Below are 12542 nucleotides of genomic sequence, written 5' to 3' on the forward strand. Positions count from 1 at the left end.
AAACATGGTTATGATGAAGTGGATTGTTGTTTTCTCAAGAGGTTTGGTAATAAAAGAAGACGTTGCTTAAAGGAAGAAAAAGGATTAAAAAAGGATTTGAACGGAGAAAGTTGAACGAAAAAAGTTGACAGCGATAGGTAAGATGAAAGAAACGAAACTTGAAGATGCAGTAGAGAACGACGAGGGGCTGTCAATATGGGTTTTTATACCTATCAAAAAGTAATCCGTAGTTCCAAGGCAATGTAAGAAGGTTGCACAGCCTTGAGTTTCGGGAATGATTTCAACAGCTTTCTTGTCTTTGATTGCGGTTTCTTAGAATGTAAAACACGGAGTATCAGAAATCCATAATCTCGTAGTCCATGGCGATGCGGTCCCAGAAAGAAATATAGAGAAAGCATATGGTCGGCCGGCCGCATGATATTCAGATACATAGTCCGAGTGTAGATCGCGACGACGAAGTAGTTTTAGACGATTTACTTCGAACCGACTTGATAACGCTTTCACGCGCAGAGCATCTAGCGAGAATTCGGGATGAATTCAATAGGAACATTTTCAAAAACATGAACCTCGCACGATGCGGGTCTATACTATCAGCTCAAATGGAATACATGCAGGAGAGAAGAAGGCGGAACCTCGCAAACGAACAATTACGAGTTCCACAAAACAAAAAAACGGTCTAGACATGTGGTATTGAGTTTCACGTTCAAATGTAATGAGCTCGACAATCTGACGTACAGTTCACCCAATGTGGAGCATAGTCCCAGCTAATGACATCCAGCGTTCTTCTATAGCCCACCGCTTCGCAAAGCACGCACTAGCAACAGCGATTAGGGAATATCAGCAAAAGGTTGCGAAGGGAACTATGAAAGGCCTGCAAAATCGTTGGCGGGGCTCTTGCCGGTAGAGCCTCCAATTACGGCGGCAGCGTTAAGGCTCACATGTTGGAGGACAGAGGTACCGAAATCAGATCCAACATCCGAGGTGTAGAAGGAGCGTCGTATGATGCTGTCGAATTGTTGTCCCTCTGGTTTGGAGACAAAACAAACAAGCGCTCGACTGAGCTGTCAAAGTTTCGGCCGATATCGTGCGAGTGAGCCGATATGAGTATACCAGACCTGGGAGCAAGCGAAGTGGATCCAAGGAGGGAAAGAAAATCAGGGTACATTTCAGGGTGGAGATGACGGATGAAGCTGGAAGGGCAAAGGATACACCTGAAATCTTGTATGAGGTGTATTGGTGTCAGATTGACAGTGGATTGGGAGAATAGGGGAGAATATGTAATGTCTGTGTTGGCAAAACATCCATTTCCAGTCCATTCTTGATTCTTACAGTACTGGAAGCACAACCACGTGACTTCCTACCATTACCACCGACACGTCCTCTACGTCATGGGTCTCATCCTAGAGTATATATAGCTATACTCTCGGTAGTGTAACTCTCTCTGGTACCATCACCATCGTTACTTACACATATCCTCCTCGTCCTCTCAATCCAAGACTTTCGCCTGTTTACTCGTCGACCTCAGTGAGTCTTCTCCTTAGTGTTGCTTGCCAGTGTACCTGGCAGGCTTCCAAGTACGCATATTGAGTAGTAATCTATGAAGAGAAATAGATAAATACATGGCTCTCTCCTGACTCCGTCTGAGGCAAAGTATTGCAGTTCACCAACTGGTCCATGAATGTCCAATATTTAACAAATAAACTATGGGACAGGTTATACACTTTAGCTACATATCAGAAGTGATTCAAGAGGACCTGTAACTTGGAGGTGTGTCTGTAGTAAATACTGACAGCTGACGTGAAACTCCGTTCCCATCTCGATTTACGGATTGCTGGGGAAGCGGGGGTAGACTTCGATTGAGGGGAATATAAGAGAAGAAGCGAGAGCTTGACCTTCGTAGTCCTGAAACACGACTATGATAACTGGGTAGTGTCTCATAAGAGGAGCTTGTTTGCATAGTGTCACGGCTGGAACCCATTTCCCCTGCTTGATCGCCTCCTGAGGGGCCGTCAACATTATCCGAAATTTCTGATGGTGCAAGGGAGGGAGTCAAAATACTGAGGGAGCGGCGGATGATTTCTGATTCCCTAGAAGGTGAGGGAGAGAATAGCCTTGGATTTCCATCCTCTATGAGTTCCGAATACAGGCTTCCCATTTCCATGTTATTCTGCGAGGGTGTGTCTAGGGAAGGACTTCCGTTGACGAAGTTTGTATCGTGAGGGTCTTCCAAATTAATTAAAGGTTCTTCCAGCGAATAGCGGCTTGTTGAACCAGATCTGCGAAAAGATGAAGGGTGTGGGGGGATTGATGCCGATTCATTGCTGGGTTCAAAGACCTCGGCGAAAGATGTGCCAGTGAGATCAAGAGCTGTAGTTATTTGTGATTTCTGTGACTGCCTTTTCCAGTGAATGATAGCTCTGCTGGTAAGGACAGTCTCCATCACATGTTGAAATGGAATAAGAAGCCCCTGCAAATTGGTCTTGTTGAAATCAGGTTACCGTGAGGCCATCGACAAAAAGGAAGCAGCTCACAGGGAGACGGAGCGCCCCAGCTAGATTCAATGAAGACAATGCTTATAGAGAGACATACTTAGGTATACCAAGCAAACAAAAGTTTTGGACTGGTTTGAACTCACCAAGTAAATAGATAGAATATACAATGCCTTAATGAGGATCATATTTCAGACTCAAAACACCTCTATCGAGTTGTTATACTAACCAATGTCATTGATAAGGTTTATCAAGTCTGACCACCTTTGCATACGCACTTCTCGACTGTAATTAGCAAAGACTGCCCTAGACAGCGATAAATCTCAGATATACACACGGAGAGAGTAACCTTGAGGTATAAGCATTAGTAACAAGATACCTAAAAGGCTCGAATCATCAGTAGTAGTACCCAGATGATAGTTGCATTCCATACCTGCATGGTGCACTATCAAGAGTACCCAAAAAATGAAGAAGAGTGGCTGCACATAACGTTGAGAGGCACAGTGAACTACCGAAGTGACACTTGGACCAGGATCTAGATACTCATGAGTATTTCAAGGAAATATGTTCTTTTGTACAATATGCCTACAGCTTTCTGCAGTACGGGTGCTGATGAATATCACGAGGTTAAACACTGAGCCACATAGAAATAAGCCAGTGAACACAAATGTTATTTTTGCGCTATAATTCCACAGAGTCCACACACGCCATATAAGGACCACTAATCAGATGAGAGTCTAGTGTCAGATCCAAAGAACAGGGAGTTCAGATCTGGGTGCCTCACCTTGAGACCCACAAATTCCTATGGCAAATGTGACTACATTGATGTGAGTGAGGTAAATTGCAAAAGGCTGAAAGAACGTACGTCCAGACATGATATACAATGTCATGCAACTATTACTGTTGAAAGACATTGGAGGTGAAACCACTCCATCTAGAGAAAACAAAAACAAAAACTCAAAGGTGAGAATATAAAGAGCACGATAGGGGGATGAGTAATATTTCACCGAAGAACAGTAGAAGAATCAATGAACCAAATGGCATATACCGCTGAAGGAAATACAACACATTGAACATTCCAAAGATGTCCGGGGACCACACAAATTCCAGCTCTGCTGGAAAAATGAGGATTAAATCATAGATGAAAAGTGCAATGTTCGAAACTAGTGCAAGATCGGAGGTGTGAGTGGAGATTATCTACAAATCATTGGTTCACCGCACCCAGAAAATACTGATTCGAAAATCAGATCGAAGGCCAAACTTTTAAACCGCGCAAGAGATTCCTCACCGATATCAATGATCCATCATGGATGAAATTCTCTACTTCTGCCACAATCTTATACGAAGAGACAGTCTGCGCCATGGGGAAGATAGATTGCGAAAATAGAGCCTGTAGGTTTATCAGTAACAGCTATAAGTATCTTTGAAGAAAGATATAATCATTTCCGTCGTTGACATAGCACAATGCCGCCAGCCCAACCATCAATCAAGCCACTTATATCAATTGTTATGTGCTAAATTCATTCCTTTTTTAGCCCTTTCTACTTATGGTTGTCACTGAACTTGATTGTAGAGAATAATTGAGGCATATAGTGGAAGTGTTAATATAACTAATCTCGCTTGAAGTCAAAAACAATTCGATTACTTACGATTCCCAGGCCTCAATCAAAGACAACAATACATTCTCGAGGCTAGAGAAAATTAGGCAGTCCTTGCCAGTAGTAAGGAGGCAGTACATTGAGTTTCTCATGATGGTCTGTGCGGACTGGATCAGTATCTGATCATGATGCAGATCGGTAGCAAGAGAGGAAAGGAAAAACGGAGTACGCTGGTGACAATGGCTAAATTGAACAGCCTGTAATCTTCAAGAGAAGCACGAACTGATTATGGACACTTACCTTTACAGCCTCCGTCACTTTCGTTGTTGGAATGATGTCACTAAAAGGGAGCTAGAGATAAACAAATCAGTTTGAATGTTGTCCGAGTCGGTGACCAGCGACTGCAACAAAAATTAACATACAAGTTTAAGGCTGGTTAATCAACTTCGCCAGCTTTACTCAGAGTGAAACTTCCCGATTGTAGTCTCCCCGCATCTATAACTACAGCGGTTGACAGCTTGTTACCTTTTCCTAAAACATAACATTTCAAAGATGGAGCGATACACATCAATATATGATTGAGACTCACTGCTTGTTCATCCACGTAACCAAGCATTCCTGATAAAAAGCCAAAACCAGTGAAAAACTAATGTAACGATACTACGAAAATATAGGATACCGGGTCTATGAAACTTTCGAGAAGCTAGGTGATGCCTGGGAACCTCAGGAGCGATGACAAAGACGAAAACGGAAGAAAAGAGGGAAAGGTTTGAACTGGTTTGAGGATTCAGAAAAACACAAGTTGTAGGCTACATATACAAAAACGCACTCACGATATGTTAAAAAGCGCGATATTACTATTTCGTATGGGTTTTCAAGTACTAGGGAGTCATATACGTAGTCAGCCAATCATGTGTGGGTTATTGTTTTCGGAAGCTGCCAATTTTGAAATGGAAACCACAACCATTCATTTTTTGAGCCTCAGAGGCACCGTCCATGTCGAGCTGCAACTGTACTTGCCGGGTCAATTAGCTGGAAAGGGAGGTAGCGAGGTCATGGAGCCTGGAAGATGAAATTATTACGAAACGCCCATATAGCGAGCGATTCTGAACATTATTCTCACAGATTTATTAATATTTACCGCCCAGTCAATACTTTGTTCATCTCTGCTCATCTTCAACATGACGGTCGCGACTAAGTCTTGGAATGAGTAACATCAACATCACTAGATTGTGGAAAGATAAAACGAACATGAGTACATTGCTTGGAGACATAGAGGATGGCAATGGTGAGTGTGTCGAGCTATCTATATATTCTACCAAGGTCCAGCAACTGCTCATCACAGTCATTCTATGTACACTTCTGCGATCTGTCTTCCCAGACGGGCAACCTCTATTTCATTTTACAAGCTACTTGACAAGATCGAAGATGGAGGCCACTAGACGACCTCCTCACCGGCACCCTCAAAGCGGACGTCACAGACAACCTTACGCTAGAGCGTGGTTGAGGAAGGAAGAATAGTCCACAAAGTCCCTCGAAACTGAGGACGGGATGGAATCTGAGGATCATTAGATCCTTCCGCCACCAAAGCCCTCCTGATTCTTAGCCTGGTCCTTGCACCGTCTCTCAATCATCCCGTCTTGAAAGAAGGCAGTGCCAAGTTCATATCTGATCTCCACGACGACAGCAAGTTCCTCCCACTTCCGCCTGTTTCTGGGATAAACCGACGACGACGAAATCTCGGGCATGTCGCATTCACTCAATATCATGGAATGGCCGTCTGAGCTGCGAGAACGCCACGGACGGTGACCTTGGATGGTTTGGCAGATTCCTTTGTTGGTCTGCTCGAGCCATGACGGATGATAAATTGGGGGAGGTTCTTCTGCTTCTCGCCTGTGCAATGTCGACGAGCCCAATGGCTACACACTTCCTGGCCCTTTGCACTCTCTCCTCATTTTCCCGAATTCTAGGAATGCATACCTTCAGCCAGCTCCATTTACGAACGTCTTGCTCGATACAAGAACCTCAGTATACGGTATATTATTGTCTGTCCTCAAAATAAGGAATTCATCATTAAAAGCAGACTTCCTCCAGCGACTGCTTACTCACGGCTTTCCTCTGCCTGAGTTGCTTCATCAGATGGATTTAGAGGGCTCTGAGAACGTCAATCACATTCAAATATTGGTCGATTCATCGCGGCACACTCAGATCACGAATCATATCATCATCGCGAATCATTCGTCCGCGAGGATCCATACTGGGTGCATTGGCTAAGACTGTGAAAAGCGGTATGGAATAGAGCTACCAGGTGGTTGTTGAAGGATTAGTAAGGAGGCCGAAGAAATCATATGAACGAGAGATTTTAGATAACCTGAGTTTTCTGGGGATACAACGCATGGTACGTGTTCTGGGTTTGAAAGAGTTCACAGCGAACGCTGAAGATGATAATATAGCCCATAGTTGTCACAGCTGTAGTCAGAAGTGAACCTCTTTTGGAAAAACGGATCGATCTCATTTGTCCAGTTAAATCTCGCACAACCGAGACCGAGCGTTTTCATTCCATTAGTACGACCGGTCCACGTTCAGTACTCAGTCCCGGGCTCCGCGATCTCTCCGACACTTCCTTAACAATCCAGATTTACAGGGTACGCTGCGCTTCTTAGAAGGAGCTACCTGGCTCAACTCAGTTCGAACGTTGACTCAGGACAGCAACGCGGTGACGTTGGCCAGCTCGACGATCCATTCCTCTCCTCCCACACCCTCTCTACCGAATCTCCTTTCGCGAAACTTTGCAATTTATTCTCGATCAAGTTGGAAAACGACTACAGGTCTCAGTGGAATAGCTAAAGGATCTTTGTTTCTTATCGATATAGTTGTGTTCAGTGTAGTTCGTGCAGCTCACAGGACTACATACGACGTCATCTGCCTTCGCTTCGCGCAACAAGGAAGGCAGGTTTTCTATATCCGACAGGCCCAAGCCTATACCAATCAATAATAAATTCTGGGCGTCTCGATTTTGCTAGGTTTCACTCCAAAATTCTAGTCCGAGTCAGTCGTCTACCTTCCTGCCCAGCATACACCGGTTCCTACATGATTGCTGTTCCATGCGTGACAACAGCAAGACATATTCCAGGACTTCGAAACTATGTCCCAAGCTGAAATAGGTGGAGGACTTGAAAAATGCAACCATTTTATTCCGTGCTCAAAGACTTGTATATTGTAATCGCGGTCGACGACGTAAAACCTTTTTTGGACTCGAATTACTGATCAGCGCCTGCTTCGTTCTTGACAGATTTTTTTATTTGAACCATTCCTTTCACCTACGTTAAGACTCTATATACCCATCTATGCCTCTTCAAGCTTCAAGCTTCAGGCCTAGATGAGGCGAAACCAAAAAAGATCATTCTACCACCAGAGCTCGCCCTCAACGATCTCGGAGTTCTACGCTAAGTGGTGACTGGTAACCCGGTACTATTTTGTCGGATCCGACTCGACGTCAACATGTCAACTTGAACTTGAAGCTTCTCGGTTTCACCTTTGCTTCCATGATCAGTAATACACTGACACTTCCGTTCTCTTTAAGAGAGCCACTGGCCGAGATAGAATTTTATTTCTTTCTTTCCCCCGAATCACCCTCAGGTCAAGAGGCTCAGCAAGGCCATTAAGATCAAGAACGCCAACGACGCTGGTACGATATTTTCCTCCACGGAAGGATCGAACAAAGTATTTCTCTTTCACAACTGACATAAATGTTTCAAAGGTAGAGTGTTCCGTTCTCTCGCCTTCAATATCCACTTTCAACAATGTGTCGATGGATTGTATATATTGGCGAGTGCGTCTGTTCTCCTCCTCAAATCCTTATAACTTCTTGTCTTATCAGACCACTTTAAAGGCAGGGTCTTATGCTTGAAGATCTGCTCATCAAGCCAGATCATTCAGTACGTTTCTAGCTCATAGTTTTGAGCCACATATAACATCGACCTACAGATCGTCAAACAGTATGTTGACATTTCTTGTCAACAATGGGTATATTGCAGTTTTTGCTGATGCTTGACATTTTCAGAGTTCATGAACGTTTTCTGCCTGGATTATGCTATGGACTGGAAGATAACGACAAAGAAGAGCTTGAGACAGGTTAGTTAACTTTCTGAGTTCCATTTTTTTGCTTTTTCTTATCGTACGACTCAGAGGCAACGTGGGTCAATGTCCATGGCTTTGGAGTAGGATGGTACACCGACACATTCAAGGAGTTCTCGCCGGATCCCACCACTGTCAAAGGCATGCTGCCCGCCCATTTCAGGACCATTGCGCCGATTTCCACCGATCTTGCGTTTGAACAGCTTTGCGCGCATACCGCATCCAAGTGCATTTTGGCACACATCAGAAATGCCAGTTTCCCTCCCTCTGTGGAAGTGAACAATCATCCATTCATCTTCGGGAAATATACGTTCATGCACAACGGGAAAGTTGCTGACTTTCCTCTCTTCGTACGCCTCTTTTTGTTCCTCCGTAACTCGAGCTAAAAGGATCATGCTCGGTAGCGATCTGACATTATAAGCAGAATATCCGAATTACAAATGGTAGTGCAAGCCCTTGAGTTACCCTCGTCTGTACTGAACTCCAACTATGTGTTTAATATACGAGGCAACACTGACACCGAACATCTGGCAACCCTCTACTTCGCTCACCTCGATCTCGTCAAGGCAGGAATCTGGTTTCAGCGCCGACAGTTCCCGGCCAGCAACTTGCAAATTCCCTTCGACGCTGATTCGACTGACGCACTGCTGTGTGCTCTTATCAGAACCATTGACGATATCCACTGGATTCAGCATCAACGCAAAGTTGGGGCCTTCGAACCTGGAAAGGACCGTGCTGGAAACAAATTCAACCTCTGCATTAGTTTGTCTTCCAACGTCCTCTTCCGCTGACATACCCAAGCTTATCGCTGCATGATTATAGCGGACAGCGGAATCCAGATGCTTGCGTGTCGCTGGAGGGACTCAAAGAACGGTTTTCCTCCCAGCCTTTACCTTTCGCTCACCGCTGGCGAGAAGCTGAATAGGAAATATCCTGATTCCAAATTCCGGAAGGCTGAAAAGAATATTTGCGATTCTGATGTCAAGATTAATTCAATCAGCCAACTTATACAGAAAAATGATATGGGCCCCACCGACCAAGGTATCTATGATATCTCAATCAACAACAAGCAAAAGTTCATAATGATCTTCTTTTAGGGCGCCATGTCATTGTTAGCTCCGAGCCTTGCAGTAAGCTTCCAGAAATCTTGAGTTCTGTAGTCATTGCCGACTGACTGCTATAGCTGAAAACGTTAACGATTGGGGTCTGTTTGACCCCAACCAGTGTGTCACCGTCGATGAGACTCACAAGTTGAGAATTATCGATATGACGAAATTCTTCCAAGCGGGACGTGAGCATGAGCTCGAGAAATACCGATTTAGCGATGTCTTCAACCAAATCTCCAGCCAAATCTCCAGTTACAAGGGTGATACTCCTTTACCGATGATTGGTATGCCTGTGCAAGCTATCAATCTCCCTGCGCCCAAGACCAAAGTCTTCGAAACTGAACTGTACTTGAAGAAGAAAGATTGATAAGATTGTTGTGGGCCGCGTCGATATTGTACGTTTAATCGTTTCCTTTGTCACTCTAGACAGTCTAAACTTCGCACTTTCGACATCGAAGACCTCGAGACAACGTATTCGATCCACTACCCAAGTTCGTAACGCTTCCAGCAAGCATCTTGAGGGTTGGACAACGTGTATGGGTCTCTGGGCAAGCGGTTGTCTGGTGCTTAGTTTTTGACCCTTCTCTGCTTCGTACTGTCTTTCTGTTCCGTAGAAACTGTCATTGTCTTTGTGAAAGCCTGGAAATATCCAAATTATCATGTACCATTCCGAAAAATACGTCGAGATTCATCTCCATAACCTCACAAAATCACAAAACGGCTTGGGTTTTGAACTCGAGTAGATGATGATGCGTATGTGGAACACCGAACTAATGTCATTCTGCGTCACCATGAAGATATATTCCGAAATGTCGGTTGAGCTTGATCTCGGATGAGCGAAAATGGTTTGAGAGATGTTCTCCGTACGCCCACGAATCGCCATCATAGAGTTCAAGCCCACGGCCAACCCACAGCTCGTTGAGCTAAATACAACAAAAGTGTAACGGATATTGATGTGTAAGCATATACCCGCAGCATTGCAATGATGATCGCAAGGTTTAGAAAGAGAATAAAGGCGAGCCCAAAGTCCCTGCTCAAAGGAAAGGATTAATTAGCATTATCTTGGGGAGGCGAAAGACCTCAACCTAAAGCTTGAATAAGGTAATCAGCATTCGCTGGGAACGTCTGAATCGAGCCCTTGTCTTTTTCATTTACTAATGACCTCCGTTGATAAGATATATATACATTATAGTTTGAGCGTACCAAACAATGTTCGTCATGACATAAACGTGAGGACATGTACCAACATGAGGATCATAAACAAAGAATCCAAGCACCAAACCACAAGAAGATCGGAACGGTTGACCAAGGTATCCACGTCAAGCGACCAGTAAAGGCGAAGACCGCCGCCACTGAATTAGCACTAACGGTGTTTGTACCGGACCCAGCGGTGCTACTTACACTCGGCGAGAACGTCAAAGCCGATGTGGAAACAGATGATAACGACGATGAAAAAGGAGATGATGTCGAGTTTCCCGCAGTATCGGTGGTAGTAGTCGTGGTGGCGAGGTACGTTCGAATATAGGTAATATCCCAATATGCCTCGTTGTAGATTGGGTTTCCGGTTCCAATGACGTTGTCGATCTGGATATACGGTCGGAAAACAAGGGTCATTAGTAATTGGAGGATGCATGAATTCGGAATGCAAAAGGAACTGGGATATGAGGGATGACAGACAGAACTTCCGGGGCAATAACAAGAACGGACAAAAGAGGGCATTCTTACACATTGACCTGAACATCCTGTTGAGTTGTAGATAGACGGCACGCCTGCCCTGTAATCGTCAACACAAACTGTCGTCAACAGATGATCTGGAAAAGAGATAAAAATACGAAGAACCCACCATACGCCACAAAGAGTTATATCAAGCACGAGCTGTTGGGGTTGGAAGTACTGCGTGATATTACACGCGCTAGCGGGATACGACGCGGTAGGTGTGCCCCAATCCGTCAGGTTCATGGTTGAAGCGCTGTCAGCTTGTAATATTGATACAGGAAGACTCGAGCGCTGAGAACGTTAGCAAACGTCGGGGCTAATTAGTTCAATCTGGAGTATTATAAGATAAAGGTACGATGCTCACCGGCCAAAACCACATATATATCCCACTAACATCTAGCTGCGTAGCGAAAACACCACCACCCGCTTGTGCGAACCCGCTTCCGAAGCTGTTTGGTTTCGTTTCTTGTACCAAGCATCCTTGACCTGTCGAGCAATCCGTTTCGATGGTATTCCCAGTTTGGACCGAGTTTGCCGCCAAGTAACATCCGGGAGTAGTATGGAGGGCGTATTGGTTTGAACCGAGGTTGTTGATAGCCTCGATGATGTCAATTTCACCGGCGAGGGGCCAGAGAAGGTCGGTGCCGAGCATCCAGAACGAAGGCCAGACCTGGGTATCCTTAGAAAGAATGATAGAAGGGTAGGTGAGAACTTACTGAGCAACCATACGGAATGTGCGACACGTCAATTACGACGAGACTACCAATGGGATAGGCGTCCTTTGAGGTGATTTTGACCTGCAAGAACCAGAATGAGTACTGATATGAAGGATTGATAAAATGATTTACGTACTGAATTCCTGTTAACCGTTGGAGCAGCAGCAATGTTCGTCGTATTATCTACCTTGATTATCGCATGTCCGGTGTTTGGATCAATATACGTCAGTCCCTGCGACGTTCCAGTGCTTTCATCGACGTATGTAACGTTCCCTGAGTGGAAATTGGTATTCTAAACAACCACAGCGCACTGCGGCTCACCCCAGGTCGTGTTGTCAATGTACCCATAGTAGTCCCACTCTGAGAAGAAATCCGTCCCAGAATATTCACGTATTGGTGTGTATACGGCAGCGGAAAACCAGAAAAGTCCGGGGAGAAGCAGAGCGTAAGGTAGGAGCATTCTACGGCTGGATCTTGCCATGGGACGGAGTGGCTATAAAGAAAGAAAGTAAAAAGTAAGTAAATCAACCATGCGGGTTTTTATCCAGAACAGATGCGTCACAAACACGTTATTATTCCGGAGCCCTGATCCCATCTTTGTGAATGTCCGAAGGATATGTAGAAAACGCCGATTATGGTTTATGTATTCAGGTAAAATATTCTACCAATGCGAAGCTTTCTTATAAGTTTGAGGAGAAGAGATACACCGAGCTGAGATCAGCCTCAAACACCGAGGAACTTGCCGAAAGAATTCGGATCCGTTCCGATCTGCCGAGGTTT

At 44.7% G+C, this 12542-nt stretch overlaps 3 protein-coding genes across 3 annotated transcripts; 1 reads left to right on the plus strand and 2 right to left on the minus strand.

The window, feature by feature from the left end:
* Positions 1-1652: 1652 nt before the first annotated feature.
* On the minus strand, positions 1653-4134 carry C8R40DRAFT_644414 (uncharacterized protein). The gene is made up of 15 exons (XM_046235752.1): positions 3933-4134; positions 3778-3881; positions 3711-3720; positions 3497-3652; positions 3391-3423; positions 3274-3291; positions 3079-3210; positions 2923-3024; positions 2827-2868; positions 2719-2766; positions 2636-2662; positions 2532-2572; positions 2162-2479; positions 1830-2094; positions 1653-1769 (listed from the first exon to the last, which is right to left on the minus strand). Exons 1-14 carry the CDS (start codon positions 3970-3972, stop codon positions 2050-2052), a joined length of 1116 nt encoding a protein of 371 aa, XP_046081645.1. The 5' UTR covers positions 3973-4134; the 3' UTR covers positions 1653-1769; positions 1830-2049.
* Positions 4135-7989: 3855 nt separating this feature from the next.
* Positions 7990-9697, plus strand: C8R40DRAFT_1073256 (uncharacterized protein; the record flags this gene model as incomplete). Its single annotated transcript, XM_046226540.1, has 8 exons — positions 7990-8025; positions 8075-8085; positions 8151-8221; positions 8276-8574; positions 8629-8986; positions 9047-9265; positions 9322-9354; positions 9408-9697. 8 exons carry the CDS (start codon positions 7990-7992, stop codon positions 9695-9697), a joined length of 1317 nt encoding a protein of 438 aa, XP_046081646.1.
* Positions 9698-10584: 887 nt separating this feature from the next.
* C8R40DRAFT_1056644 (concanavalin A-like lectin/glucanase domain-containing protein) lies at positions 10585-12222 on the minus strand (the record flags this gene model as incomplete). Its single annotated transcript, XM_046225096.1, has 7 exons — positions 10585-10914; positions 11056-11104; positions 11174-11337; positions 11411-11716; positions 11763-11843; positions 11899-12035; positions 12084-12222. 7 exons carry the CDS (start codon positions 12220-12222, stop codon positions 10585-10587), a joined length of 1206 nt encoding a protein of 401 aa, XP_046081647.1.
* Positions 12223-12542: the final 320 nt, after the last annotated feature.

Source organism: Lentinula edodes (assembly GCF_021015755.1).
Source record: "Lentinula edodes strain Le(Bin) 0899 ss11 chromosome Unknown C8R40scaffold_44, whole genome shotgun sequence".
Classification (NCBI taxonomy): Eukaryota; Fungi; Basidiomycota; class Agaricomycetes; order Agaricales; family Omphalotaceae; genus Lentinula; species Lentinula edodes.

Bases quoted from the DNA above. Each gene is read 5' to 3' on its own strand.
- C8R40DRAFT_644414 (XM_046235752.1), bottom strand. From the start codon at position 3,972: ATGGTTGGGCTGGCGGCATTGTGCTATGTCAACGACGGAA. The intron at 2,869-2,922 runs GTATGGAATGCA...CGAGCCTTTTAG, and splicing joins CTTGATAGTGCACCATGCAG to GTATCTTGTTACTAATGCTT. The intron at 2,663-2,718 runs GTTAGTATAACA...ATCCTCATTAAG, and splicing joins AAACCTTATCAATGACATTG to GCATTGTATATTCTATCTAT.